The following is a 24,613-nucleotide window of genomic DNA, read 5'->3' on the forward strand; positions in this document are numbered from 1 at the left end:
TGCTTGATGTTGTAGGTGGGTATGGAAGAGACTTTGGAGTGAGGTTTAGCAGTGAAAAGAGCAAGGTAATGGTTGTGAATGGGTCAGAGGATGAGAGGAACTCAGTGTGGAGACTAGGTGAGAATGAGATGCAACAGACAGATGAATACAAGTACCTGGGGATGTGGATGAGTTCGGTTGGCTGTGTGAAGACAAAGAATGAGAAGATAAGCATGGTGAGTCAGTGGGTAGGTCGGCTAGGAAGTGCAGCAAGGATGAGAGCAAGTAAATATGACGTGCTGCGAGAAGTTTGGAAGAGCGTGGCTGTTCCGAGCATCATGTATGGTATGGATGTGACTGCATGGAATGAAAGTGAACTAGAAAAGTTAGAAATAGGGCAGAATAGAGTTGCAAGAATGGCACTTAATGCACCTAGATATGCAGCAGTAGAGGCTCTTAGGGGAGACATGGGTTGGAGCACTTTTCGAGAAAGGTATGTAAAAGCGACCCTACAGTATAAGGCTAGGTTAGAGCGAATGAATGATGCTAGAATAGTGAGAAAAGTGTTTCTGTGGAATGTCAGGAGTAGCAAGTGGGGGAAAAAGTGTGTCAGGATGGTGGTGAAGAGTGGTCTAATAGCTAGTTGGGCTTTTCAGCAGGTAGAAGGAAGGCACTTAGAGAAGGACTGGAGTATGATAGTTAGAAATGGAGAGGGTAGAGAATGGGGTGTAAGGAAGTGGAGGAGTGAGATAGACAGAGTAGTGAAAGGTGTGGGACTGAGTGACTGGAGGAATAGGATTGAGCAAAAGAGTACCTTGGAATGGTATAGAGAGAAAGAGGCCCCAATGTATGAAAAGTGGTATGATGGAAGCCTGGGTAGGGACCTTCTCTTCCGTGCTAGGGCACAGTGCATGGAAGTGAATGCAAGGAATTATAGATGGTCTGAGTCCCACAGCAAAGTGTGCCAGATGTGTGACGTGGGAGAGGATGAGACGGTGGAGCATGTGGTGCTGGAGTGTGTGAAGTATGTCAGAGACAGGTATGAGATGATGCAAGTGATGCTGAGGGAGCTGGGGCATGACAGAGTGGAGATGACAGGAAAGGAATGGATGCTGGTGGTGCTGGGACTCTGTGGGGGAGATGAATGAAAGGATGATTGAGGCTGTAAAAGAGTTCCTGGAGAGAATGTGGCGTGCTAGATGGTGATTGCCCTCTTTGTTGTTTGTGTTTTTTTTTTTTTCTTATTTTCCCTACAGGTGCTGCCGATACAAAGGCCTGACTCAAGAAATTCTGCATCACCTGTAGCATCAATATCAAGATCAAGGGCAAAATTGCTTTTGAAATTACATTTTGCATTCAGAATTACTGTTTGAATGCTTATGCTGTGTCAAGTGAACCTAATGGGAAGAAACGACACCCTCCCTGGCGTTTGGCATCGGCACCATGGGATGGACAGTGGCGCGAGAAATCTGTGCCTGTCTGCCTACCAGCCTGCTGTCCTGCTCGCTGTTCTTCCTTCTTATCATCTTTCCTCCTTAAAAGGCAAGTATTCCTGGCAGTAGAGTTAATGTCAATGTAGCTTAAGTGCACAGAGGTATGTTTGTGGTTCGTGAGGCTTAGCTGGCATGTACAATTGGTGGCATGGAGGGAGAATTGTCTTATTGGAGCAAACGAAGGAGAATTAAGCAGCAGGTTTCAGTTCATTTAGAATATTTGCGTGAAGCAAGAGACAAACAAGATGTTGAACGACCAGCACATGCAGATTATAGTGGTTCTGACCGACAGAATACTACTGAGAATTCCACAGTTTGTCATGTTAGTGAAATACATCAGAAAATTTCTGGGCCAGATTGTGAAGATGATGAACAGGGTCAATAAGGAGTAAGCTGTTATGAACAGCATCATTATGATTTGCCCTGTCAACAACCGTGTTCATCTGGAAGTGATTCTGATGTTACAGATTCAGCTTTTGAAATTTCAGGTCATGATGATTATTTACGTAATGTCATCCAAGCTTGCTAAATAGGCTGTTGATTTTAAAATCTCACACAGTGCAATCAATAGTCTTTTGGATATATTTTGTAAATATCAGCCTAGTCTTCCAAAGGATGCAAGAACTCTGCTAAGTATTCCATGGTGCTATGACATTAAGCAGGTTGCAGGAGGATCTTATCATTATTTTGGTGTGGAAGCCTCACTTGTAAGAGTTTTGCCCCACAAGTTAACAACAAAAACACTGAAAGATGAACACATAGTACAAAAACACTGAAAGATGAACACATAGTACTTCAAATTAATGTAGATGGTCTGCCTTTATTTAAGAGCTCAAACAGCCAGTTTTGGCCCATATTAGCAAGAGTTAGTCATCCAGTTGAGAATGAACCATTCATCATAGCATTATATTGTGGTAGCCATATAAACCAGGAAATATTTCAGAATATCTACAGGATTTTGTTACCGAAATGAAAATCACTGAGAATGGCATAGAAATTGATGGTAACAAATTTCAAGTTCAGGTATCATCCTTTGTTTGTGATGCACCAGCAAGATCATTTGTCAAACAAGTTAGAGATCATAATTCATACTGTGGCTGTGAAAAATGCACCCAAAGAGGTGTGTGGAAGGGTAAAGTAACATTTCCATCCCTTAATGCCTCACTCTGCACAGATGATGACTTCAAAAGCTTGGCTGATGAAGAACACCACTGTGCAAGATCACCTTTATTAGAGCTTGGAATTGGAATGGTTAGCCAGTTTCCATATGATTACATGCACCTTGTTTGCTTAGGAGTAACAAGAAAGCTTATTGGGCTGTGGAAAAGAGGACCTGTGGGAAATAAGTGTAGAGTTGGAGGTAATGTCAAACAAAAAATATCAGAGGACTTACTAAAGTGCAGGAAATATCTGCCCTCAGAATTTCCCAGAAAATGTAGGTCACTTGCAGAAGTAGATAGATGGAAAGCAACTGAATACCGGCAGTTTCTGCTATACAGTGGACCAATTGTTTTAAAACACAAATTGGCTGATGACAAATATCAAAACTTTTTAGATCTTTTTGTTGGCATTTACTGTCTTGCAAGTCCATTCTATCACACTACACATTCCCAATATGCCCATGAATTATTGTGTACCTTTGTGCAAGACTTTGGCAGGATATATGGTGCAGATATGTTAGTTTATAATGTTCATGGGCTTTCACATTTAGCTGGTGATGTAGCAAACTTTGGTCCACTGGATAGCTTCTCAGCCTTTCCATTTGAAAATTTCCTCGGAAAGTTGAAAGCCAAGTTGCGGAAACCTAACTTTCCTGTCCAACAAGTGATCTGCAGACTTCATGAGTCTTTTGTCAGCAGAAATAAAAAAGCATGTACATATAGAGGTTCCCAAGCACCTGCATAATAATGGACCATTACCAGGGAGTGATGATAATTTTTATCAGTTCAAGAAGGTCACTTACAAGAAACTGCAGTTCTCAATAGATTCTGGAGATAACTGTGTGAAGGTGGGGTTAAATATAGGTCTGATAAAAGAACATTCTGGTTAGAAAGGATGGAAGGCAAGTGATGATACTGTTTGAATCTTTCACTAATATATCCACTTTCTTTATGAACCTACTAAGTTCATCAGATTTGGGTATTTACAAGGTATCACATCTTAGAGGAAGGCTTGATATTGCTCCACTGTCAGAAATCATGTGCAAATATGTAATGCTGCCTTATAATACTGATGTCTTTGTTGTAATTCCACTGATTCACCAGTTTAATAGACCATGAATGATGCACAAGTTGGGGCTGTGGTACTGGAGATGTATGTCAGTGTCTACTTTTTTCTTTATTTATTTAGGGTTGCGTTTTGTTATAAAAGGCACTTTTGTGTGTTTTTTTTTTTTTTTTTTTTTTTTTTTTACAACAGATGGCTGAAAGATTTCTTTTGGTAGAATTCCTTAAGACAAATGATGTAGCTGTAATCCCTTTATCATGGCTAGTTAGCAAAGATGAAGCAGTGTGGCCTCCATACCATTCCTCAATAGGAATAGACACGGCTGTCCGCAACAGAAATTCACCAAGTACAGAATGGATGAAGTATTCTGTTAAAATCATGTATGAATCAGGTACAGTATATATACATTTTTGGCTTCACAAGGATTTTGCTATAGCTATGTAATGCATAGATTGATAACAATAGGAGTAGTCAGTTCTTTATATCATTCCATTTAGTTAATTTTATGCTAATTTTACTAGCCACTTCTGGACCCATTTGATATTATCAGTTGTACTTCACAGAACAGTGTGGCATCCAGTCTGTTGGTTCATCACCTGGGACTTGTGTGTGTCTTTGTCTGTTGTGTTCATCATCAGGCCGCCACCTCTCTAGCACGCAACACACTCACACAACCTCCACTGCTTTCAAAGGGCTTTACTAGTTTAAGTTACACAGGTTATTAAGGGTGTTTATACCCTGACGGTGACAGACTAACAATAATCCTACATTATTATACTGAGAAATAGTCGTGAGAACCAATAACTTGTGTAGCCTTCATAGATAGACGCGGTGAGAGAATATGCTCTATTCACCATCGCTGAAAGTGGAGCCACTCCACCTCCAGTCTGCTGCACGCCTGTTTCCTGTCTAACTCTGTAACTTGAATTAGGTGTGTAGCTGCGGTGGCGAGTGGACGTGTTGTGTGTGCGCTCCGTTTTTAGCTGTGGTTTTTATAGTTAGCGAGTGGTGTTTGTGCTTGGTGTCTGTGTGTGGTGCTTTTGAGTGTTAGTGAAGTGAAAGTGTGTACTGCAAGTGTTAGATTAGAGTGAAATAGTGGTTAGAATCAGTGTTTGTGAGTTAAAAGAATTTTGGTACAGCGAGGAGACTAGGCTTGTAACTGTCAAGTTGACCTTGAAAGAGGATTAGTTGACCTCACTTAGGCCCCCCCACCACCGCGGTTCCCCCACCCCGCCGTCACCAAGTATTTTTATTTGTTTGTGAGTTAACAGATTGTAAGTTAGTATGGCGGTAGCTACTGAGGTATATCAGAGTGTGATTGAGTGCGTGAAAGAGAGTGTTGAGATGGGATTGGGAGAGTTTGTTGTGTGTGAGATGTGTGGGCATGACAGGAAGGTCGTTGACTTTTCTGAGTGTATGGTGTGTAGGCTCAAGAGCGAGAATTTAGTTCTTTCTCTTGAGCACCGAGAATTGCGAGAGGAAATCAGAAAGCTAAGTGAGGGGAAAAGTGCGAACGAAGTTCTCATCTTTGAGTTGAAGGAGGAGGTTAAGAGGCTTGGGGAGGCAGTGGAAAAAATTAGGCAGGAGATCAGTGTTAGGCCGAAGGTTGGACCTTCTAAGGGCGACAGGGTGGCTTGGCCCTCTGTCGGGAAGAGCAGAGTGGGGAAGAGGGAGCAGGCGAGCCAAACGGGGAAAGATAGTAGTCAGGATGGGCAGAGATGGCAGGTTGCGAGGGAAGGAAAGCGGAGGCAGTTAGGGAGGATAGGACTAAACCTGTTGAGTGTGAAAATAGGTTCGGTTTGTTGGAGGAGGAGAGTGAAAGTGAGAGTGGAGTGAATGAAGTGGTTGTGGTGAGTGAAAGGAGAAAGAAGGGGGTAGAGGAGAGGAGGAGGATGGTTGTGCCTAGCACACCTCAGGTGTGTGTGGTGGGTGACTCTCAGGTTAGGTATTTAGATAGCGCTTTCTGTGGGAAAGACAGGGATAGGAGGACGAACGTGTGTATGTCTGGTGCAGGTGTGAAGGCAGTGAGTGAGGAGGTGCAGAAGAGGGTTGGGGGATGGAGAGGAGGGTGTAGTAGTTTTGCACGTAGGTGGGAACGATGTCAAAGCAGGTGGGTCGGAGGAGTTAGTGGCAAGATTTCGGGAAATGTTAGGCAAGATAAGGGAGAGTGGTAGGAGGTGTGTAGTGTCAGGAATCTTGCCTCGTGTGTATGTTAGCAGGGAATGGTTGTCTAGAGCCATTGGTGTGAATGATCGGGTAAAAGGGATGTGTAAGGATGTGGGTGTCAGCTTTGTGGATGTATGGGATAGGTTCTATGGGCGAAGGATTTGTATGCTAGGGATGGTGTGCATCTGAGTAGGAAGGGTGTGGATGTGCTGAGTGGATGTCTGGAGGGGGGAGTTGGGATGGAGTGTAGGGGGTGAGGTAGCAAATGCATTCCAGAAGAAAGATGCTAGACATAAATTAGATAGGATAAACAGAGATAGTGAAAAGATTAGGAAAGATTTCCAGGTGCAAATAGGAGAGAATAAGATTAGGATTCCAAATAAGGAGACAGCATCTAGGAAGGTAGCTGGACTTAAATGTTTTTATGTAAATGCCAGGAGTCTTAGGAACAAGAAGGACGAGTTATCTAGTTATATAGTTGAGGAGGACTTAGATGTTGTATGTGTCACAGAGGCATGGGTAAATGAGGAAAAGTTTAGGAAAATAGGAAAGAATATGAAGTAGATGGATACATTATGTATTTACACCAGAGAATTGGTAGGATAGGTGGAGGAGTAGTTATTTATGTAAAAATCCTTCATTTCCAGTCAGGTTAATGGTATTAAGGTAGATAACAGAGTAGAGTCCTTATGGCTGGATGTTAGAGTAAACAAAAGTAAGGTTATTAGAGTAGGAGCTTTTATAGACCACCTAACCAGTCAGCAGATGTAGACAACCTTATGGTAGATGAGATAAATAGGGGTGTACTAGTCAGACAATTATCTTAGGGATTTTAATCTTAAGTCAGTAAACTGGGAGAGGATGGTAGGAGATGCTAGTGAAAATAAGTTTATGGAAAGTTTTCAGGATAACTATTTAGTGCAGATGGTAGATAAACCTACTAGGGGGAGGAAGGTTTTAGACATAGTACTAACAAATATTGAGCATTGTTTAAAGGAAGTTGAGGTAGGAGAGACTTTAGCAAACAGTGACCATCATATAATTAGATTTATCATTAATTCCAGTAGGGATAATATAGTGAATAAGACTAGAGTCCCAAACTATCAGAAAGGCAATTATGGTAGGTTACGTCAGTTATTAGGAGAGGTAAACTGGGAAGATAGTTTTGGAAATAAAACTGCACAGGAGATGTGGGATATTTTTAAGGTTGTAGTAAAGGGTATAGTGATGCAGTGTATCCCTTACAAAGATATAAGGCAGAGAAACAGGAAGCCATTATGGTGGACTCATGAGATAGGTAGCCAGATCAGAGAGAAGAAGAGGGCATACAGAGAGTTGCAGAAAAGTGGGAAGATGTAGATTTGATTAGGTACAGACAGGTCAGAGATGATTTGAGTAAGGTTATAAAAAAGTAAAAGGCAGGCAGAGATAAAACTAGCTAGAGCTGGGAGTAAAGATCCCAAAAATTATATAGTTATTACAAGGTCAGTGATAAAAGAAATAAGGATAGGATTGGACCACTCAGAAAAGATGGTGTAGTAGTGGATCAAAATGAAGACATAGTAGAATTATTGAATGAACAATTTTCTTCAGTATTTACTAGGAAAGAATAGGAAATCCTGTTACAAACAGTGCGACGAGTAGTTTAAGAGCTTTAGAAAATATTGATATAAAACCGGGAATTATTAGGAAATTTATTCTTGAACTAGACGATAGGAAAGCTAGTGGTCCTGATGAGCTACATGCCAGAGTACTTAGGGAGGGTGTAGACAGTATTTCTGAAGCACTTAAGTTAATCTTTGAAAGATCACTTAGGTTTGCTGAGATACCTCAGGACTGGAAGTTAGCTAATGTTACTCCAATATTTAAAAAGGTAGGAAGGATGATGCGAATAATTATAGACCGATCAGTTTAACTAGTATAGTATGTAAGATACTAGAGAAAATCATTAAGGGTAGTATTTGGGAGCATTTAAATGAGAATAGATTAATTAGAGATACCCAACATGGCTTTAGATCAGGGAGGTCCTGTCTTACAAATTTGCTCGATATCTTAGAATATATTACCAAGGAGTTAGATGATGGAAATAGCATAGATGTTATATATCTAGATTTTAGCAAGGCGTTTGATAAGGTACCGCATAGGAGGCTAGTGTACAAATTGAGACTACATGGGATAGGGGTAGGTTAGTTGATTGGATTAGTGAATGGCTTTCTGATAGGAAACAGAGAGTAGTATTAAATGGGGCAATGTCTGAGTGGAAGGAAGTGGTTAGTGGGGTACCCCAAGGATCAGTGCTAGGACCTCTTCTTTTCTTGGTGTACATTAACGATTTAGATATAGGAATTAGTAGCAAAGTATCAAAGTTTGCAGATGATACTAAGATAGCATGTGCAGTACAGGGTGAAAAGGACAATTACAGAATACAATGAGACCTGGACAGGCTGATAGCATGGGCAGACAGGTGGCAGATGGAGTTTAATTCTAAAAGTGTCAGGTTATGCATTTAGGTAAAGACAACACAAACTTTAACTATGAGATGGAGGGATGTTGGCTAGAGGCAGTAGAGGAAGGAAAGGATTTAGGAGTAGTGATAGACAGGACTATGAAATTTTCAAAGCAATGTTTAGAAGCAAGAAATAGGGCAAATAGGATCCTGGGTTTTATAAATAGAAATGTTAGTTATAAAAGTAAGGAAGTGGTGCGTAGCTTATATAATTCCTATGTTAGGCCCCATTTAGAGTATTGCATACAGGCCTGGTCACCCCACTATAGGCAGGATATCAACATGTTAGAAGCAGTTCAGAGAAGAGCAACTAGCTTTGAAGCGCCTGGAGTATAGAGATAGATTAAAGGCATTAAACATGTTTTCATTTGAGAGGAGATGTATAAGAGGATATGATAGAGTTATTTAAAATGTTCTCAGATACAAACTACATAGATGTGAGATCTTTCTTTACCTTAGAGGAGGGAAGTAGGACTAGAAATCATGGCAGGAAGATTAGAAAGCAAGGCTGCAGGTTAGATATAAGAAAATATTTCTTTAGTCATAGGGTGGTAGACTTCTGGAATGCATTGCCAAAGACAGTTGTAAATAGCACTAGTTTGACAATGTTTAAAACAGATTAGATAAGCACTTAAATTTATTAGATTTATAATTATGTATAGCACTGCATGATAGTTTTTATAAAAAATTTACTATAGTTAAACAAGACATGATCCCCATGTATGGGGACCACAAATTGTAGAGGATTTCGCTGCAGGACTTACCCCTGTTAATAGGCCAAATATTTAGAATTAGTATATAATGTATTGTGTACTTGTAAGTGTATCTTTATGTGTTGATGACGAGGTCGCTGTGCGACTGATGCAGGATAACCTAGATGGGCCCTGGTGGCCCTTTGTTATCCTATTATTTATGTTATGTTATGTTATCATCTGAGATATCTGTGCTTGTTTGTGTCTGTTGTGTCTTATTGTGCTATTGATGTGAGTATCTTGTTGCATCATATTCACTTGTTTCAATATGTATTTGTGTCTTTTCACTTATTTAATTACATTATTTATAGGCAAATTAGAAATAAGCAAATTACATAGGAATATAGTACGTACTTAATTCTTTCGTGGCAGATTTCCCCAAAACTTTATTAATTAACCTGTCACTAACTTGAGGCAAGTGAAAGACAAGGTACTGTATGGTAACCAGTGATAATAGGAATAATATATACTAAATGGATCCACAGATACATATGAGAGAGCAAGATTAAAGTTGACAACTGCTACATATCATTCTGACCTGCAGACAGAAGATTCTGAGGATGATGTCAGTAACTGTTGTTCAAAAAGGAGGAGGAGGTAGGTGTGTTTTAACAATAAAAGAAAAATTAATTTGTGTGAAGAGAGAGAGAGAGAGAGAGAGAGAGAGAGAGAGAGAGAGAGAGAGAGAGAGAGAGAGGGTGTGTCTGTATTTATATACCTATGTGTTCAGCTGCATCACTATTTAGCTAGCTTACTTGTGCTCATACACATGCATGTGAATGTTCCAGATTGAGTTTATTATTTATTTCCACCTCTTTTTTCCAGATCTAGCAGATACACTGACCATGAAAGTTCTGAAGAGGACTGCTTTAGTAGTTCAAGAGCTAAGACAAAGGCTTCCAACAGCAACAGGGATGTGGATGTAATATCTGAAGGCCAGCGTGCAAGACCAGTTCCACCTAGACCATCTGTACCGAACTGTATTGTATCACAGCCACCACAGCTACCACAGCCTGAAAGTCTAGATGTAAACGGTAATGCAGTTAATTCTTTTGAAGTTACTTAACACTATTATAGGTAACTTATTGCATTTATCTTGAAATGCAGTACAAGTATGCTTGTTTTGGGTTGTGACTAGTATTTGCTGGTATTACAGGTTATTATGTGCTCATAAGTAATGTATGTTTGATATTACAGCTCGAGATGCAAGAATTTTTATGGTGTTGGAAGAATTACACACTATACTGCATTCCCACTCCACCAAACTGAATATTATCCTCTGACACCACAGTGTGCAGGAACAAGATCAAGCAGTACCTGAGGGTATTCACTTCTCAGTGAAGGAAATCCAGATATGGATGCCCTTGAAACCAAACTGATGGATCCTGACCTAGAGAAAAAAGTTGTAAGTTTTGTGAACAGTTACTATTTGTTTATTTAATTTACAGTTTTGACAAACTAGTACAAGACTTGCTGGTAACCCTTGACACTAGAACCACATACATTTTTGGCCTATGATGTGAACTCAGAGTGAATGTGGTGATGTACAGTTTTTCATGCATCCTTCACTTGCATACTACTGCAAAGTTTCCACTCTTTCAGATTGCCAGTCTGTGTGTAATAGGTGGATCAGGCCTGCCAGACACAGTGAGGCGCATTCTGCAACACACAGTGTCCAACTCCCTGGCCATCCACTTCAATTGATGTGGCAAAGGAATGAAACAGAGCTTTTGCACAATGAAATTGAAGGATACTATAATTAGTAAGTGCTTCATGATGCAGTCATAGGCTAGTAGTGATCTCACCTAGAACAAGTAAACACTGAAAGAGGCCTATGGTATGCAGGACTGTAATGTAATAGAATTACTCATTTCTAACTCCTTACATTTCAGATTTGAGTACATTTAAATTTACTGAATTAAAGGCAGATTTCTTTTTTACCAGAAAGTGTCCGCAAGAATGCAGAGCACAAGAGTGCAGCAGCTGCCTCAATTGAAAAAGTAATGAAGGAGTGGTTTCGAACAGCCAGGGATCGAGATGGAGGCCGTCAGAGGAGAGATGTAAGAAGTTGTTAGAGCAGTGATACTGCTTAGACTTGCTGGCATTGCATGTTTTAAAGTTTCTCTCTCTCTCTCTCTCTCTCTCTCTCTCTCTCTCTCTCTCTCTCTCTCTCTCTCTCTCTCTCTCTCTCTCTCTCTCTCTCTCTCTCTCTCTCTCTGTCTCTTCTCTCTCTCTCTAAATGCATCATAAAATACTCAGTTTACTGGTACCATGCCAGGCTTCCTTGCCACAGTGACCACACATTCCAGTTTCCTTCCTCCATGTATCCTGAAGCTGTCATGCCACTTCTCCATTCACCTGTATCCCTTTGAAGTGCTTCCACACCTCTTAATGATCTGCCTACTCCTTATCACATCCCACATAGCCCCAAGTCGGTCTATTTACATGCCTTCTCCCCATTTATAAATGCCTGTATCTTAATTTCTTTCTCTTTGCTGTAATGTTTCACCAGCACATTCAATAGTTAATAAAATGTTGCGGACAGCATTGCTTTAATGAGCCACTTTTGTTTATATATTTTTTATAATTACTCTTTATGTAGGATGTAGGGATAGGATAATTATGGTATTAATTATGTGAACACTGAGTTTAGGAATAAAATTCAGGATAGATAACAGTATTTTTGCACTAACACCAGCACAAAGAAATTAGTCATTTATTAATGTTTGTTTTCATGGAAATGATTATTACTGCTGTTACTGAGAATTATATTAGTGAAAGAATATTAATTGTTCTGTATCAAGGAAGTAATTTTTATAGCTACACATCATGTACAGTATTGCCAAAGAGTGTGTGTGTGTGTGTGTGTGTGTGTGTGTGTGTGTGTGTTTGATCTGCTGCAGTCTCTGACGAGACAGCCAGATGTTACCCTAGGGAACAAGCTCAGAGCTCATTATTTCCAATCTTCGGATAGGCCTGAGACCAGGCACACACCGCACACCGGGACAACAAGGTCACAACTCCTCGATTCACATCCCGTACCTACTCACTGCTAGGTGAACAGGGCTACGTGAAAGGAGACACACCCAAATATCTCCACCCGGCTGGGAATTGAACCCCGGTCCTCTGGCTGTGTGTGTGTGTGTGTGTGTGTGTGTGTGTGTGTGTGTGTGTGTGTGTGTGTGTGTGTGTGTGTGTGTGTGTGTGTGTGTGTGTGTGTGTGTGTGTGTGTGTGTGTGTGTGTGTGTGTGTGTATTCACCTAGTTGTATTCACCTAGTTGTAATTTTACAGGGCCTGGGTATCATACTCGTGTGGCCCCGTCTCCATATCTACACACATCCAACTTTCCTTTAAAACTATGCACACTCCTCGCTGACACCACCTCCTCACTCAAACCATTCCACACCTCCACACATCTTTGTGGGAAACTATATTTCTTCACATCCTTCAAGCATATTCCCTTGGCTATCTTTTTACTATGCGATCTCGTAGTTCTATTTAAGTTTTCCTCTCTCAACATCCTTTGCTCATTATCTACTTCATCCAGCCTGTTCAACAGTTTATAAACCTGTATTAAATCTCCTCTTTCTCTTCTTTGTTCCAAGGTAAGCAAATTCATTTCTCTTAATCTCTCCTCATAGGTCATTTCTGCCAATTCCGGAACCATTTTTGTTGCCATTCTCTGCAATCTCTCCAACTTCCTTATATGCTTCTTTTTATAAGGGGACCAAACCACTCCAGCATATTCCAATCTTGGTCTAATTACCGTACTAATTAATTTCTTCATCATATCTTTATCCATATAATGGAAGGCTAATCCAATATTTCTTATCAAATTATACGTTTCTCCAAACATCTTATCAATATGAGCCTCAAACTGCCCATGGTCTTGTATTATCACTCCCAAATCCTTTTCCTTTTCCACCTTTTTCAACACTACTTCTTCACCCATCTTATATGACCCTCTTGGCCGTCTTCTACTCTTCCCATCTCCATCACATGACTTTTGCTCAGATTAAATTCCATTTCCCACCTCTTGCTCCACTCCCAAATCTTATCCAGATCTGCCTGTAAAATTTCACAATCTTCTTCACTCTTCACACACCTACACAACTTTGCATCATCCGCAAACAAATTAATATAACTGTTTACTCCTCTGGCATGTCATTAATATATACAAGGAAAAGTATTGGTGCCAGCACTGAGCCTTGTGGGACTCCACTCTCCACCACCAACCAGTCCGACTTTGCATCCCTTATTACCGTTCTCATCTCCCTCCATCTCAAGTAGTTTTCCATCCACTTTAACACTTTTCCTTTCAGTCCTCCATAAATCTCTAATTTCCATAGCAGTCTCATGTGAGGTACCTTGTCAAAATCTTTCTTTAAATCCAAATATACACAGTCCATCCATCCCTCTCTCTCATGTATTTTGTCAACCACTCTTGAATGAAAGCTCAGTAGATTTGTTACACATGACCTCCCTTTTCTAAAGCCAAATTGATGATCCGATAATAACTTATGATCCTCCAGGAACCGTATCCAATATTTCTTTATCACCCTCTCACAAATCTTACCGACCACACTTGTTAGAGACACAGGTCTATAGTTAAGAGGCTCTTCCTTACTGCCTTCCTTATAAATGGGCACCACTTCAACTCTTTTCCACTCCACCGGTACTTCCCTTGTTTCTAATGAGCACCTTATAATATCATATAATGGATCAATCAATTCTTCTCTACACTCCTTCAATAATTTTCCTGAAACTTCATCTGGTCCCATCGCTTTATCATCTTTAAGTTCCTCCAACATTTTATATAACTCCTTTTAGGTATCTTAATGTCATCCATGTGCACATTTCCTTGTACATTCTGAGGCTTTACAAACATTGTTTCTTTAGTAAATACTTGCTGAAACCTATTATTTAGCAATTCCGCTATATTCTTAGGGTCATCTACTATCCTTGCTCTCCTTTTAATCTTTCAATGGACTCTCTCTTTTAAGTTTACCATTTATGAACCTGTAAAACAATTTTGGATGTTCCTTACTCTTGTCTACAATATCTTTTTCAAATTTTCTTTCTTCCTCCTCCTTACCCTCACATACTCATTTCTCGCCACTCTATAATTCTCCTTATTTAGTATATTCCTGCTCTTTTCCATCTTTTCCAAGCCACATCTCTCTTTTCCTTAGCCTTAACACAAGTTGCATTAAACCAATCCTTTCTTCCTTCCTCTCTCGGTTTATACTTTGGTACAAATTTCATAACTCCTTCTTTATAATATTTCATAAAAATCTCATATTTTTTTTTGCACTTCTCTGATTTGTAACATCTCCTCCCAATCTAATTTTCTGAAATAATTTTTCAAACTTTCTGTGTCCATCTTTCTATAATTCAATCTACCACTCCTGTATGTCTCGTCTCTCCTTCGCTGTGTTGTTGCTATCTGCATTTCCATAACCACATGATCACTCTTTCCCAAAGGACATTTGCATTGTATATCTCCACATAGGTACACTTCTCTTGTTAACACCAAATCCAGTCTAGCCGGTTCATCATCTCCTCTATATCTAGTATTTTCTTTCACCCTCTGTTCCATCATATTTTCCATCATTGGATTAAGAAATCTCTCTCCCCATGCTTCCTCTCCAACACAACTTACTAGATTTTCCCAATCCACCTCCTTACAATTAAAATCTCTTACTAGTATCACTTTTCTTTTTCCAGATAATACACTTTCCAAACTCTGTAAAGTATCCTTGATCATATTGTCGTATTCCCTTAATGTCCAAGAATTTGTTTTAGGAGGTACATAGGTCACCATGATTATTAATTCTTTTCCATCACTTTTTATCCTTATGCTTATCACTTCTGCGTTGTTCTTCCCATACCAAACCTTATCCACATTTATTTCTTTCTTTGTCATAATCATAACTCCTCCTCCACCTTTACTCTCTCTATCCTTACTCCATATATTATATTTATTATCCAAATTTACCTTTGTTTTTTCATGCAATTTTGTCTCAGTCAAACACACTATATCAGGCTTCTCCACCATTATATAGTTTTGCAATTCCAATCTACTTGACAGTATCCCATCTATATTAGTATACATTACGGTCCACCCACTGCTCCCTCTAGGGGTTTCTCCGCATTCCTTCTTTCCACATACCACTTTCTGACTCTCTCTCCTATAACTTTCCAAAATAACTTTTCTCTTGCCTCCTCAGACCGCTCATCATTTTTCCTTCTCGCCTCTTCCACCAATTCCTTATATCTTCTCCTCTCTTCCTCATTTCTATTCTTTCTCACAAACACCTCTTTACAACCTTCTATCTCTCTTAACTTTGATGTTCTATATAGGATATCCTCCAGATTGTTGTGACTTCAGTACTACTTTAATCGGTCTGCTCACTCCCTCCTTATACAGACCCAGTCTATGGATCTCTTCCACTTCTTCTTGTAGGTCTTTTTTTTCATCATCATTTAGATTTTTGAACAGATCTCTTACCATTTTTAATTTTTCCTTAATTCTCTTAGGCTTATATGTTATATTTTGTTCTTTCATCCCAAATATTAACACACTCTTCTTCTTTTCTGCTATTTCTCTTATCAATGTTTCCTTATTCTTCATAACATTAACCAGTTCCTTAGACCTTTCTTTTTTGTCTTCCTTTATTATTATTATTATTATTATTATTATGAGGTCGAATCAGTCCATTGTGTTTTCTTCAGTTCCCATTCCCTTTCAAACCTTTCACTCTGCTCACTGATCATTTCCTTAAAGTCATCTTTCTCCTTTACTACTCTCTCCATTTTCTCCTTCAACCGTCTCTTGTATTTTTCAACCTCCACTCTCAAGTGTGCATTCTCATCCACCAATTGTTTTTCATTTTCCTCCAGTCTCTTAACTCTTTCCTTTAAAGCCTTGCAGAATTCTCTATCCTGCTCTTCCTCACTCCTCTGAACTTTTAATTCCTTCACCAACTCCTCAAATCTCTTCTACAACATTACCAGTTGACCTTGCATTGTTGCCCCTGTTGAAGATGGACTCATGCTTTGACTGGCTACTTTTGGTTTTGCTCCCTGGGCCTCATCGGCATATTTTGAATTTGGTAATTTGTTTCTTACCGGTCTATCCATTTTTTTACTCTTCCTGGGAGCATGTGGGTGTGTGGTCACTGGGGGCCAGGCCTGGTAGCTACGTGTGTGTGGTGGGATGCACCGGCGGCTGCTATGGCTGGCCCTTGTGCGGTTCCCGCTCCGTCGCTTGGAGTGCGGAGGTTGTCACACCTCTGACCAGTCTCATGCACACGCCATCAGGCCACGCTCACTCTGCACACTCGCTCACACACTGTGTGTGTGTGTGTATTCACCTAGTTGTAATTTTACAGGGCCTGGGTATCATACTCGTGAGGCCCCGTCTCCATATCTACACACATCCAACTTTCCTTTAAAACTATGCACACTCCTCGCTGACACCACCTCCTCACTCAAACTATTCCACACCTCCACACATCTCTGTGGGAAACTATATTTCTTCACATCCTTCAAGCATATTCCCTTGGCTATCTTTTTACTATGCGATCTCGTAGTTCTATTTAAATTTTCCTCTCTCAACATCATTTGTTCATTATGAACTTCATCCAAACCATTCAACAGTTTATAAACCTGTATCAAATCTCCTCTTTCTCTTCTTTGTTCCAAGGGAAGTAAATTCATTTCTTTTAATCTCTCCTCATTGGTCATTTCTGCCAATTCCGGTACCATTTTTGTTGCCATTCTCTGCAATCACTCCAACTTCCTTATATGCTTCTTTTTATAAGGGGACCAAACCACCCCAGCATATTCCAATCTTGGTCTAATTACCGTACTAATTAATTTCTTCATCATATCTTTATCCATATAATGAAAGGCTAATCCAATATTTCTAATCAAATTATATGTTTCTCCAAACATCTTGTCAATTTGAGCCTCAAACTGTCCATGGTCTTGTATTATCACTCCCAAATCCTTTTCCTTTTCCACCTTTTTCAACACTACTCCTTCATCCATCTTGTATGACCCTCTTGGCCGTCTTCCACTCATCCCCATCTCCGTTACATGACTTTTGCTCAGATTAAATTCCATCTCCCACCTCTTGCTCCACTCCCAAATCATATCCAGATCTGCCTGTAAAATTTGACAATCTTCTTCACTCTTCACATACCTACACAACTTCGCATCATCCGCAAACAAATTGTTTACTCCCTCTGGCATATCATTAATATAGACAAGGAAAAGTATTGGTGCCAGCACTGAACCCTGTGGGACTCCACTCTCCACCACCAACCAGTCCGACTTTGCATCCCTTATTACCGTTCTCATCTCCCTCCATCTCAAGTAGTTTTCCATCCACTTAACACTTTTCCCTTCAGTCCTCCATAAATCTCTAATTTCCATAGCAGTCTCATGTGTGGTACCTTGTCAAAAGCTTTTTTTAAATCCAAATATACACAGTCCATCCATCCTTCTCTCTCTTGTATTTTGTCAATCACTCTTGAATAAAAGCTCAGTAGATTTGTTACACATCCTAAAGCCAAATTGATGATCCGATAATAACTTATGATCCTCCAGGAACCGTATCCAATATTTCTTTATCACCCTCTCACAAATCTTACCGACCACACTCGTTAAATACACAGGTCTATAGTTAAGAGGCTCTTTGTTACTGCCTCCCTTATAAATGGGCACCACTTCAGCTCTTTTTCACTCTACCGGTACTTCCCCGGTTTCTAATGAGCACCTTACAATATCATATAATGGATCTATCAATTCTTCTCTACATTCCTTCAATAATTTGCCTGAAATTTCATCTGGTCCCATCGCTTTATCTTCTTTAAGTTCCTCCAACATTTTATATAACTCCTTTTTAGGTATCTTAATGTCATCATGTACACATTTCCTTCTATATTCTGAGGCTTTACAAACATTGTTTCTTTAGTAAATACTTGTTGAAACCTATTATTTAGCAATTCCACGATATTCTTAGGGTCATCTACTATCCCTTGCTCTCCTTCCTTTTAATCTTTGAATGGACTCTCTCTTTTTAAGTTTACCATTTATGAACCTGTAAAACAATTTTGGATGTTCCTTACTCTTGTCTACAATTTCTTTTTCAAATTTTCTTTCTTTCTCCCTCCTTACCCTCACATACTCATTTCTTGCCACTCTATAATTGTCCTTATTTAGTATGTTCCTGCTCTTTTTCCATCTTTTCCAAGCCACATCTCTCTTTTCTTTAGCCTTAGCACAAGTTGCATTAAACCAATCCTTTCTTCCTTCCTCTCTCAGTTTATACTTTGGTACAAATTTCATAACTCCTTTATAATATTTCATAAAAATCTCATATTTTTTTTGCACTTTTCTGCTTTGTAATGTACCGAGTGGCAGTACTGGATTGGAATTATTACCCAATATTAGGATATTTATTTAGTCCAAATCCTCATCTTCTCGTCAGCTATGTAGCTAGGAGTTTTAGATAGGGAGTCCCTGTAGGGGGAGAAGAGGGATGACATGATAACTGCGTGCGCAGTTATCATGAGCTGCGTGGTGGCGTTGACACAGACCATCACCCGGTCTCGTCTTGAGCACCACCCCTGTGGAACCCTCTGCCACTTCCACCACAGCAGGCTGAACCCGGCAGAGAGACAGAGATAGAGAGAGAGAGAGAGAAGCAGGACGCCGCGAGGGACGGGCCGCCATTTTATCTCTCGGGACGCCACCTCACCTCCAGCTGAGTTACCCACGGTTTCCCCCTATAGGTCTCCCATAATATAGGTAGGATAGATAGGAAGTTACATGACTGTGATGGGTCGTTGGTGAATTAAAGTGTCTATTTTTGTTAAATTTGCATGTTTATGCCTCCCCCTTGGATTCGTTACATCTTTCTTTTCTTTTCTTACTAGGCCTAAGCTTCACTTAGGCCCAGTACAAGAGACTGAACCTCACGAAGGTTCAGTATAGTAACATCTCCTCCCAATCTAATTTTCTGAAATAATTTTTCAAACTTTCTGTGTCCATCTTTCTATAATTCAATCTACCACTCCTGTATGTCTCGTCTTTCCTTCGCTGTGTTGTTGCTATCTGCATTTCCATAACCACATGATCACTCTTTCCCAAAGGACATTTGTATTGTATATCCCCACATAGGTACACTTCTCTTGTTAACACCAAATCCAGTCTAGCTGGTTCATCACCTCCTCTATATCTAGTATTTTCTTTCACCCTCTGTTCCATCATATTTTCCATCATTAGATTAAGGAATCTCTCTCCCCATGTTTGCTCTCTAACACCACTTACTAGATTTTCCCAATCCACTTCTTTACAATTAAAATCTCCTACTAGTATCACCTTTCTTTTTTCAGTTAATACACTTTCCAAACTCTGCAAAGTATCCTTGATCATATTGTCGTATTCCCTTAATGTCCATGAATTTGTTTTAGGAGGTACATAGGTCACCATGATTATTAATTCTTTTCCATCAGTGATAAGCATAAGGTTTTATGCTTATCACTTCTGCGTTGTTCTTCCCATACCAAACCTTATCCACATTCATCTCCTTCTTCGTCATAATCATAACTCCTTCTCCACCTTTACTCTTTCTATCCTTTCTCCATATATTATATTTATTATCCAAATTTACCATTGTTTTTTCATGTAATTTTGTCTCAGTCAAACACACTATATCAGGCTTCTCCACCATCATATAGTCTTGCAATTCCAATCTACTTGACAGTATCCCATCTATATTAGTATACATTACGGTCAACCCACTGCTCCCTCTAGGGGTACCTCCGCATTCCTTTTTTCCACATACCATTTTCTGACTCTCTCTCCTATAACTCTCCAAAAAAACTTTTCTTTTTCCTCTTCAGACCGCACATAATTTTTCCTTCTCGCCTCTTCCAACAATTCCTTATATCTTCTCCTCTCTTCTTCATTTCTATTTTTCCTTATGTACACCTCTTTACAACCTTCTACCTCTCTTAATTTTGATGTTCTATATAAAATGTCCTCCGCAGGTTGTTGTGACCAGTACTACTTTAATCAGTCTCCTTACTCCCTCCTTATACGGACCCAGTCTATGGATCTCCTCCACTTCTTCTTGTAGGTCTTTTTTTTCTTCATCATTTAGATTTTTGAACAGATCTCTTACCGTTTTCAATTCTTCTTTAATTCTCTTAGGCTTATATGTTGTATTTTGTTCTTTCATCCCAAATATTAATACACTCTTCTTCTTTTCTGCTATTTCTCTTATCAATGTTTCCTTATTCTTCATAACATTAACCAGTTCCTTAGACCTTTCTTTTTTGTCTTTATTCAACTGATCTTTAATTATTTCTTGTAAACCATCCATCTCAGCTTCCCTTGACTCAGTCCATTGTGTTTTCTTCATTTCCCGTCTGGAGCACGGAGGCTCCAACACCTCCGATCGCTATTATGCACACTCCACCAGGCTACATTCACTCTGTACACTTGTTCACTCGCTCTGGTTGCCCTTTTGTACTAGTGACGGTTCTCACTCCAAGCACATTGTTTAGCGTGTGGAGTGTTAGTTAGACTACACTCTGAGCAAGGAGGCACGTCCACTCTCCATGGAGCGCGAAGTGTGTGTGTGTGTGTGTGTGCGCGCACACGCTGTGTGTTTCACTGTTTGATCTGCTGCAGTCCAACGAGTATAGATAACTATGAGAGGAAAGCTTGAAAATACTGCGTCATTAAGTTAGATTGTGGTGGATGGCAAGTATAGTAGTGTTTTCATTCCCTCCTAGAAGGACTCGTCGTTGCTTATTTTCGACTTGAGATCCCTGAAATATTTAATTTTCTCTTCCTACATGACATATGTGGTAGTATACGAAACTGATGAATATAAACATATGTTTTCAAATCGAAAATGTAATGTATTGTTTTAAATTTTCAGTAAATATTTGTATTACTGATCACTTAAATATCAGCTTTCCCAGCTGCTCATCCCTTGCAAGTGGTCGCCATCGTCCGCATCCGCGTGGGACACACAACACTCGCCGCACACTTGTACTGCCTACATCTGTCTCCTGATCCCATCTGCCCTTGGTGTAGGACTATCCTTGAGACCATTGAGCATTTCCTGCTCTACTGCCCACGCTTCCACCCCCACTGCACTGCATTATGTTCTTGGCTCTCTGCCCTGGGCATCACAACACTCGACCTGCTTACCCTCCTGGCGGCCTCAGGTGTCCATCCCTCCCGGCAATCTGCTGTCCTTCGCCTTACCTGTGCCTTCTTGAGGAAGACCGGCCAGCTATCGCGCCTGTGATATCCACACAGGACTACTCCAGGGCTCATAAGGATTTAAAGATCTTCGCGGCCCTGACAACAACAACAACAACAACATCCCTTTCAAGTCCTTAACAACATATTGCAGCAATTATAAGAAATAAAGATTTCATGAGGGCCGACGTGTATCCTGTGCCACTCAAACAAAGGCACACATCCACACCTATCACTCGATCATTTACCAAAGGAGGAACAGAGGTACTGTACTATGCTGCAAAGTGATATAAAAATAAACTTAAATCCCTGTTATTTTATTTTATTTTTTAAAATTTTTTATACCATGTTTTGTGAGGTGTGTACCAGTATCTCATTGTTCATGTTAGGAGAATGGGAAAGAACGACTCCGAGGAGGGAAAGGTGTCACGTTTAGAGGGAAATTCACAGTATTGCCTTATAAGCTATCTACATGGGGCTTCTTTCACCCGCCAAAAAATGGATAAATATATAAAAAAAATTCTATCAAGTTATTGATTATTTTTTGCCAGCTATAGTGGGTGTTCCAATTGCTAGTGATCAGTAGTTTTATCAGATGAGGTAAACAAAAGTATTGTGAGACTGGTGTAAGATTAGAAAAAAAAGACTTTTTATGTAGTGCTTTCACCTGTATGGAGTAGCAAACACAAAGGTAAGCTTAGGTGTTGCACACACACTCTGCCTATATTTTTGATGAATGTTAATTTCCATGGGGTTTAACTGCCTTGAGTGTCTTTAGAGTAGAGAAGATGTTAAAAAGAAAATGCAGAACTAAAGAGATGCTTAACTAAGGAACTTAATTTTATTGAACAGGTATTTATTCATACTTTACTTGTATTTCATTATTAATGTTATGAATTATCTTCAATTCATGACATTTCGTGTAGTTTGAAATGAAAAGTGTGTGACTCATGTCAAACACACACACACACACACACACACACACACACACACACATATATATATATATATATATATATATATATATATATATATATATATATATATATATATATATATATATATATATATATATACTTTTTAACTCTACATGTCTTATTTTTTTCAAAGTAATTCCTTTGGAACAGAAGGGTTAAGACACATTTCAGTTGGCTCTCCCACCTTGTTATTATTTTCTCAGAGCCTTATTTTTGTTTGTGTCTTTCCTCAGGTTAACACCTTTATCATGTAAGACACAATTTCCCTTACAGTTTTCATCATTAGGATTGAGACTGGAGTACCCTGACTTAAAGTTTTCTCTTCAACATTTTAAGAACAATGATAACAACAATTATGATGAGACACAGCATGATTATTACATATAAGTATTCATTATTGTTGGAATATATTTAGATACTAAACATGAAATAAAAAAAAAATAAATAAATAAACCAGTGTTTTTTTCTGATACCTTTATTATGTCTTGATTCAACACATAAAAGAAAGGTACATACACACATACTGTGTATGTACCTTTGGCCATGTGTATATTAGATATTTTTACTTCTTTACTGATGTTATAAGCCTTTGTATGAAGTGAACATTTTCTTTACTTGGAACAATGAGCAATTGTTTATACAGTGTGAATAGGATTTCCATATACTATCATATGCACCTAAAAATTTATTATTCCCTCATGGTCTTGCTGGTTATTTTTTGTCCTACTATTTGTTAAATATATAATATATACATGCCTAGAATAACCTCTAATAGCAGAAAGAAGAGTTAATAGGAGTAGCGGTACCTAATTAAGCAGAGTTGGAAGTTAATATATGTGGTGAGCATGTCATCAATCAGTAACAATCAGTAGTTCAGATAACCATACGATATGAAATACCACAACCAGGCAGTGGTAGCACTGAGACGAATTTCAAAGCACGCGGTTTGAGTGTTGTTTGCATTCGATCATAGGTGGCGTTGGTGTGAAATAAGCTAACTGGCAACCACAAGGCGCACGCCTCAGTTACTCTTGAAAACTTTTTTTTTTTTTTTTTTATAGCGAGCTTTCCTCTCATAGTATTTATACTCGTTGCTGCAGTCTCTGCGGGTGTGTGTGTGTGTGTGTGTGTGCTAGTTGTTCAGTATTGTTTTAAGTTCTCTACCAGTTGGTTCATAAGCTATACTTTGAGCAGAGTTAATCTTTGGTCTTGAGGGTATGATTTATGGATAAGATGTGAAAAAATTAATATATGAAGTATCCTCAGATTGAAGGTAGTAAATACACAAGTAATAATATCAGCTAGGTGTCATCACTGAGGCATAAGGAGTAAGAATATGTATCTTTGTATTCTCTGTAAGGAAGGATGACAAGGGGTAGGATAGAGGGTCGGGAATCTCTCTCCTTCCTTTTTGTAGCAAGGAAAAATAATTTAGTTACTTTTTATGAGAATTATTTTATTTGAATTTCCACTGTTTTGCTCGGAAACTACCTCACCGTACAAAATAAAGTTTATATGGTCCTTAAAAGCTTGAATGTGATTTTAGCTTATTTTTCTTCAGTTTCTAATTAAGGTAATATATATATATATATATATATATATATATATATATATATATATATATATATATATATATATATATATATATATATATATATATATATATATATATATATATATATATATATATATATATATATATATATATATATAGTAATGATAATGGAGTATAAATGTCTTTTCTCACTTGTCTATGGCATCAACTCTCTAATGTACACCCAATTGTGATAGCTAAAGATCTTGTCAATTGTGATAGCTAAAGATCTTGTCAAAATAAATTTATGTACATGAATGCTTCTTTCATTTAATCATCAGGTGTATTCATGTAAAATGCATCATACATATTACTATATATAAGTGGGCGGTTAATGGCAGACATAACTGCGTTGGCCCGCTGTTAGCGGGCCTCCGTAGAACCTATGAGCACGGGTGACGGCGGCCCCACGTAATTTGCCGCTGTCGTGCCGTTGGTACGACATACGTTAAGCCTACGGAGGGCCGCTGTCTTCTGGTTTGCTGGGTTTGCTTGATAGGGTGGAATCGAAAGCTCTTCGTCTCATCAACTTCTCTCCTCTCACTGTCTTCAGTTACTTTCTCACCGCCGAAATGTTGTATCCCTTTCTATCTTTTATCGCTATTTTCATGGTAACTGTTCTACTGAT

The 24,613-nt window shown here is 39.1% G+C and overlaps 1 protein-coding gene across 3 annotated transcripts; it reads left to right on the forward strand.

Moving 5' to 3' along the window:
- The first annotated feature begins 1,528 nt into the window (after window positions 1-1,528).
- LOC123510754 lies at window positions 1,529-22,212 on the forward strand. 3 transcript variants are annotated; one of them, XM_045266108.1, is made up of 8 exons: window positions 1,529-4,089; window positions 4,262-4,629; window positions 9,608-9,719; window positions 9,948-10,156; window positions 10,320-10,527; window positions 10,725-10,884; window positions 11,067-11,182; window positions 21,120-22,212. In XM_045266108.1, exon 1 carries the CDS (start codon window positions 2,442-2,444, stop codon window positions 3,375-3,377), a length of 936 nt encoding a protein of 311 aa, XP_045122043.1. In that variant the 5' UTR covers window positions 1,529-2,441; the 3' UTR covers window positions 3,378-4,089; window positions 4,262-4,629; window positions 9,608-9,719; window positions 9,948-10,156; window positions 10,320-10,527; window positions 10,725-10,884; window positions 11,067-11,182; window positions 21,120-22,212. The 3 variants fall into 3 exon arrangements, with proteins under 3 accessions (XP_045122043.1, XP_045122042.1, XP_045122044.1); XM_045266107.1 differs by lacking the exon at window positions 4,262-4,629; XM_045266109.1 differs by lacking the exon at window positions 4,262-4,629 and having other exon boundaries at window positions 21,129-22,212.
- Window positions 22,213-24,613: the final 2,401 nt, after the last annotated feature.

The sequence above is a fragment of the Portunus trituberculatus genome, chromosome 30 (assembly GCF_017591435.1).
Source record: "Portunus trituberculatus isolate SZX2019 chromosome 30, ASM1759143v1, whole genome shotgun sequence".
Taxonomy (NCBI): Eukaryota; Metazoa; Arthropoda; class Malacostraca; order Decapoda; family Portunidae; genus Portunus; species Portunus trituberculatus.

Excerpts from the sequence above, each read along its gene's own strand:
- LOC123510754 (XM_045266108.1), top strand. The coding sequence starts at position 2,442 with ATGAAAATCACTGAGAATGGCATAGAAATTGATGGTAACAAATTTCAA.